This window comes from Indicator indicator, chromosome 6 (assembly GCF_027791375.1).
Source record: "Indicator indicator isolate 239-I01 chromosome 6, UM_Iind_1.1, whole genome shotgun sequence".
NCBI classification, from domain to species: domain Eukaryota; kingdom Metazoa; phylum Chordata; class Aves; order Piciformes; family Indicatoridae; genus Indicator; species Indicator indicator.
Window position 1 is genome coordinate 34,596,120 of NC_072015.1, and position 6,000 is coordinate 34,602,119.

The 6,000-nt window shown below is 37.9% G+C and overlaps 1 protein-coding gene across 2 annotated transcripts in view; it reads right to left on the minus strand.

The window, feature by feature from the left end:
* TEX10 (testis expressed 10) overlaps positions 1–5,388 on the minus strand; it is a 54,577-nt gene extending 49,189 nt beyond the window's left edge. For both annotated transcript variants that reach the window (XM_054381554.1, XM_054381552.1), the window contains exons 1-2: positions 5,209–5,388; positions 3,744–4,450 (exon numbers count right to left, since the gene is read on the minus strand). In XM_054381554.1, coding sequence (XP_054237529.1) covers positions 3,744–4,450; positions 5,209–5,388 — 887 coding nt within the window. The remainder of the gene's footprint in view (positions 1–3,743; positions 4,451–5,208) is intronic.
* Between the last annotated feature and the right edge of the window lie 612 nt (positions 5,389–6,000).

The window sequence follows — 6,000 nt, forward strand, 5'->3', positions numbered from 1 at the left end:
CAGTCTTTAATTGTTTCTCTGAAAACAGAGCTCTAGAATTCTAAAAAAGTATTTCTGAAACACACCAAAAAAAAAACCCCAAACACAAACAACTGCCCATTAAACAATGGATGAAACCCAAGAAGTTGCCAATACACACCGGAAGGTTTCTAGGAAAGTACAACACAACCCCCACCTATTTCAGTACATGTCTGAAACAGGGAATGGAAAAAGGAGGAAGAACCCATGCCAAAAGGGCTACTCCAGCCAGCTGCAGAAAGCATTTGGGCAAGAAGAGTTGGCATGGCTTTCACATACCCCTGCAAAATATACCCCCATGTCTCAAAATAAAGCTCCTTCAAATATTCATGGTTAACAATAAAAGGTGTAAATAACATCCAATTGCCAGCAACAGATGACAAAGCATTACACCCATCTATTCACTATGTATTTGATTAATGTAATATCCTTAGCAATACAGATTCACTGGAACTGTGACAGTTTTATGTCAATTAAAAGTGTTAAATCTTTTTGTCACATGTATGTTATCACTGTTCTTTAATGGTAAGGTGGCTTTCAAATTACAAAATTTATTACCCTCATAGGGTAACAGGAATAAGAATATAGGAAATTCTACTGAGGGGAGCTGCAAAACATTTGTGTACCCTTTAGGCTGTCATTTTTCTTTAAAACACCAGTATTTTTATAAAGCAGGACCAAACAAAAGAAAGTAATTAACAAACCTACTATTTGACAGTAAGAGGACACCAGAAATTCAGCAAAAGGAAGTCAAGTAAGTGTGAAAGAAACAGAAAATAAGGAAACAACTTTTTGCTGCTTGAAATGGGAAAAAGCCATCGGCACTGAATAGGCTTTTATGGCTCAGAGTATAAGTCAGGTTACTGTCCTCCTTTTTTGTGTGCACTGCCAACTGCATCAAAGAAACACTCAAAACTCCCAGCAAACAGTATTTTCCATTTCTATCTGATGCACAGGTCACATTGCACACATTAATTCACTATGCTTTGTCTTCCATTTTGATCTCTGAAGTTTTCTTCACTTTGCTCTACAGCTTTTTCTCCTTTCTCAGCAGAAACAGAAGCACCACTCTTCAGCACCACTTCCAGTCCAAAAGAAAGATCTCACACCTTGGTATCACCGAATTTAAGTTGCAAAAGCTTTCTGGTTTTCCACACCTGAAATGAGTTTGATGCAAAACACAGTCAGCACACAAGGCAGAGGATATATTCTAATGATCTCCCAATTCACACACAGTAAAAAGACCTAGCACATGGCAGAAAATAAGTCTGAATATTTACATTACTGAATTACCCAGCATTCCAAACTCAGAAGCTACAATTTTTAAAAAATGTTACTACCACAAACTGATTCTGAAAATCCCTTTCTGTAATAACTAAGTTATCAGTGAGGTGCCATCCCTGCCCAGTGAACTTGCAAGATTAAAAGGATACAGAAACTTTACAAACTTAGCCTACTATTAGTGGTGTTTGGAAGCCTGTTTTTAAAGAACTAAGCTGAAGTTCACTTGCAGTATTAGCCATGAGGCCATCAACACACATGCATTGTAATTAGTTACTTATGGTTTAGTCAATTCATTATTTATAGTTAGGCCTTGACCATTTTGTGCATTGACTTCTCTAAACACACACCCACACACACTGTTTCAGACTTTGGAAGTACCCAAGGAGCATTACAGATGTTTTATCCATGTCTTACTAAAAGTAATTTATCCTTGCAGTATGGCCAAAGTAGAGGACTGGGAATGCCTGTAAAAGGCCACAGATGGGATTGGAAGAGACGGAATTAAACATTTTCAGATGAGTAGAAAATATTTCAGTGGCAAATAAAAAAGGCACCACACTAACTTCCACTCCTAGAATTATGCATATATCCTCTAAAGCAAAGCTGTACTGGCCCTTTGTGCAAAATAAATACACCAAAAATAGGCACAAAAGCAATAGATGAGAACAATTTAGTACCTTCTGCAGATACCCCTTCTCTTTCCATTCTTCTGTTCCTGCTGCCACCAGCTTGCTTTGCCAATCTCGCCTTGGATTCTCAAAATGTCTCCTTCTATTCTTCTGGCTCCTCCTCATGCCTGCAAACGCCTTTTTGAAAGTATTTATAACCACAAGCGGATCACGATGTTTCACCAAACTCTAGCTCCTCAGAAGAGTGGAATCCAATTCAGGTGACAACAGATGTAAAAAGTTTATTTTCCTCAACCTTAGTAGCTGTCACAAGGCATGGTATATCTAGCACTGCATATCATTCAGGGCACAATGGAAGAATCCTCTGATACACGGTAGTCCATGGCTGTACACTTCTGATTGCAGAGATGAAGTTCACAGAACTATTTTGGGCTGAGGCCCAAACCCTTTCCCCTGCCTCAAGAAGGCTTCACTGGTCCTGTTTCCAACTAAAGTTTTACCTGCAACAAATACTGTTGGTCATGACTGAACCCTTGCGTTAACAACCATTTCTATGAGAATAAGCTATGCATTTTATTTAGCTTAATAAAAATTTCCTTATTTGCTGTCTATCAAGAAGAAGCCTAGTAAAGTGGGATTGGAATGGTCATTTGTGTCTCCCCAACAGAGATGGAAAGCACCTACCAATTGAGGCCAATACCTGTGACATGAAAGATAATACCTTTTCTGAGCTTCATCCAAAGATAAGAAACCAACACAGCAACAGATTATGCACTGGGTTTTTATACCCTTTTGAGCCTCTGACCTCCCAGATGAATTTGATGTAACTGCTTCATATCCCTTATTCAGTCTCCCACAGCAATAGAACAAGGATTGTGGTTTCTCTTCAAACTACTTTGATATCTGTGAATTAGAAGCACTCTGTAACACCTATTCAAGTTGTCATTATGGGTCTCCTACCAGTGGGTATACAACATCCACAGTAATGCATATACATAAGGATGATGATGTTGATGATGTTTAAAAGGTACCATAAAGTGGGATGGGAGGTTTCTCTCGAGTTTGAGGAGTGGGTAAATCAGAAAGGAGGAAGTAAAATAGAGATGGTTAGTTAGTTCTCTCTCAGCTTCAGCTCATGTCTATTTAGAGTACTACTAAAAAACCACACAAACATTTCTGTGCCTAGGCATGCCACACTTTCTTCCATATTCATCAACGTGTCTCAGAGGAGACATTTTTCACCATAGTCAAAACATAAACCAGTGAATTGACTAAAAATATCTAGTATTGGAAACTTAAGCAGAACTTCATGAAGTCAGGCATGTCTTACAACGCTGTTCCTTTTAAAGGAGCTACACTCCTAAACTTATAGACTCAAGGGTGAAAGCACAGAATTTCAATAAAATTCATTATCATGGTGTAAGAAACAAGCTTAAGTAACATGTAAAGAAATTGGCCTGCTTGCCCCTAGGTCTGTTTTGTACTCTGCAACAACCACTAGTCACCAGTTTGCATGCAAAAACACCTGCTAGAGGTGGTCTTCCAAAATTATTATGAATGGCACAAAAATAAAGCTTTTATTTGGTAACAAGAAAGTTTATGATACACTCATAGCACAGGGATCTTCAGAGTATTTCCATATTTTCAAGCCACTGCAGTAAGACTGCACATCACACTAAATGGCCTACAATATGGCTAAGAGACGATCCCATAATAAAAATTAAATTGTTGTCTCCAACAGCAACAAACCACAGTTTAACATTGTGATCATACACTTGACATTAATGCCCAAATTAATTAACATTTTCTCACCTCAGTCTAAACGATGAGTTGATCTTTGGTCGTAAGCCACCATTTTCAAACAGCTGTATATGTTGCTGATTATTTGCATGGAGTTTCCAACTTATATATATGGGGTTCCTCACAGAATGAGGGCTGTCCTTCTGTTCTTGAAGCCCTTCATCCTCTATTTCACTGGACCCATCTACCACTGCTTGCAGAAACTTCTTGAGCCTGGTAAGTACATTCAGCCTCCACTGCTGAGAAGTTACTCTGCGACTTGGGTTAACAGAGAGCATCCAAGAAAGTTTCTCTCTGCTTTTCAGTCTTTTTGACAGTTGCTGGTGAGAAATAAGCTCTACAAAGTTCTTCAACAATATACTGCTGCGGTCTGTGAGAAGAGCTGGGTATGCTTCCAACAAAACATCCAAGACTTTCAATGAATCTTCCTGAATTCCCTCACTGATATGAGTCATGGCACTGGAGAGATGGGCACTTACCAAAGGAAAAAACGGTGCAATCTGTTCCGCTCTTATTTTTGAAGCCAAGAATTGCAGCAGGTGAACAGCTGCTCCTCTGACACCAGAATCTTTGTCTGTAAACACAGCTGCCACCTCACTTATTATATTTGAAAGGTGTGCATAAATTACAAATGGATACTGAGACAGGAGATCTTTCAGCCCAGTAAGTGCATTATGCTTAACCCCAGGACTGTAGTGATGCATCTGTGAAAGCAGATCCTGAAAGGAAAGACACAGATACTTACCATCATTACTACTTCAAGCTCTCATAACTTCTCCACCTATTCCAGCACATTTTGCTTAAACATTCAAAAACACAGAATCTATTCTTACAAGGTCCTGCTGTTCATAAGAGCATAACATGTTCAGAAATAATATAACATTAAAGTATAATAATGAACAAATCACAGTTAAATGACAGGAGAAACATGGCATTGACTCATCCTTCAGGTAATTTGATACTCTTCATTCTTAAATTAATGCACAATCCTACTGATTAATACAGGCATGACCAAAAAGAAGTCATCTCACATTGTTCTTAAAAGTAGAACTACAAAATCTCACTCTCAACAGCTTTCTTCAGTTGAAGTAAAGAGCTGCCTGAAGTGAAGATGACAAAAAGGAAAGCAGAATTACCACCCAGAGAAAGAGAATTAAAAAAAAAAAAAATCACCTTGTGAAGTCTACTTTTTAAAACTCTGTCTTTAAGTTACAATCCAAGTCTTTCAAAACCCAAACATTAATTCTAGATACTTAGATCAGTGTGCAACTTTACTATCCGCACTGCTGAAAACCTTTCGTTTGGATTATATGCTGGTCCAGCAATTTGAGTCATAGAATTGTCAAGGACAAAGAGGCTGTATTCAGATACTCTGATGGGTTTTCTAATTTTATTTAATTTTTCCTAAATTCCAGTAGACAGAGTAAACCTAGACAAGCAATTTTCTGTCATTTCAGAATGTAACGTCACAGTATACCTTTATGTTAAGTTTTCTGTTTTGTGTAGGAAGCACTCCATCTTCTTTAAGCTGCTCGGGAATATGTATGGCCTTTGTTTTGAAGGTAGTATCAGTTGCATTCTCTAGTTTAGGTTTTTTTTTCCCAACTTTCAATTTCACTTTCTGGAAGTCTTCTTGACGTTTCCTTTTTTTAGTCATTCTGACTCTGCAAAAAGATATTCAGAATCTTAATGTGATTAAATACACTACAAATATTTTTTTTCCCCACCAAAGAGCAGCAACTTCCTAAGGAAAGCTACTGGGTTTACATTTTTTTCCACACACAAACTATCATCCACTCCTGAGACTAGATGCCAGACTAAACATGCAGATTCACTCAGTACAGCTGTTATTCTCGTGTCCAAAAAACATTTTGCTGCTCCTTTGGTTGTCTTTGTTCCAAGAACTACTTTACTTAAATATCTGCACCCTCTCATGCTTTATTAGATTAAGTTGTTGGTTTGGTTTTGACAAGTTTCTGTCAACAAATCATCTTCCTACATATTTGACTTGTGTCAAGCCAAAGCTGCTCAGTGAACTGTTTCATTAAATTTTTACATTGTTTATCCACTCAATCGTTAATAGCGCATAGCCTAAACAGGTAAAATCATGGGTTTAAATCAGGCCTTCACTGAGAACAGCAGTATATAAAAATCTAAGAAAACTTCCACTACCCACTGAAAAGTCCAGTCTGTACATTTTTAAAAAATTATAATTACAAAGAAGGGGGGAGGGAGGTGTTAGCTAGGCACATATAGAGTAAAAAAAGAC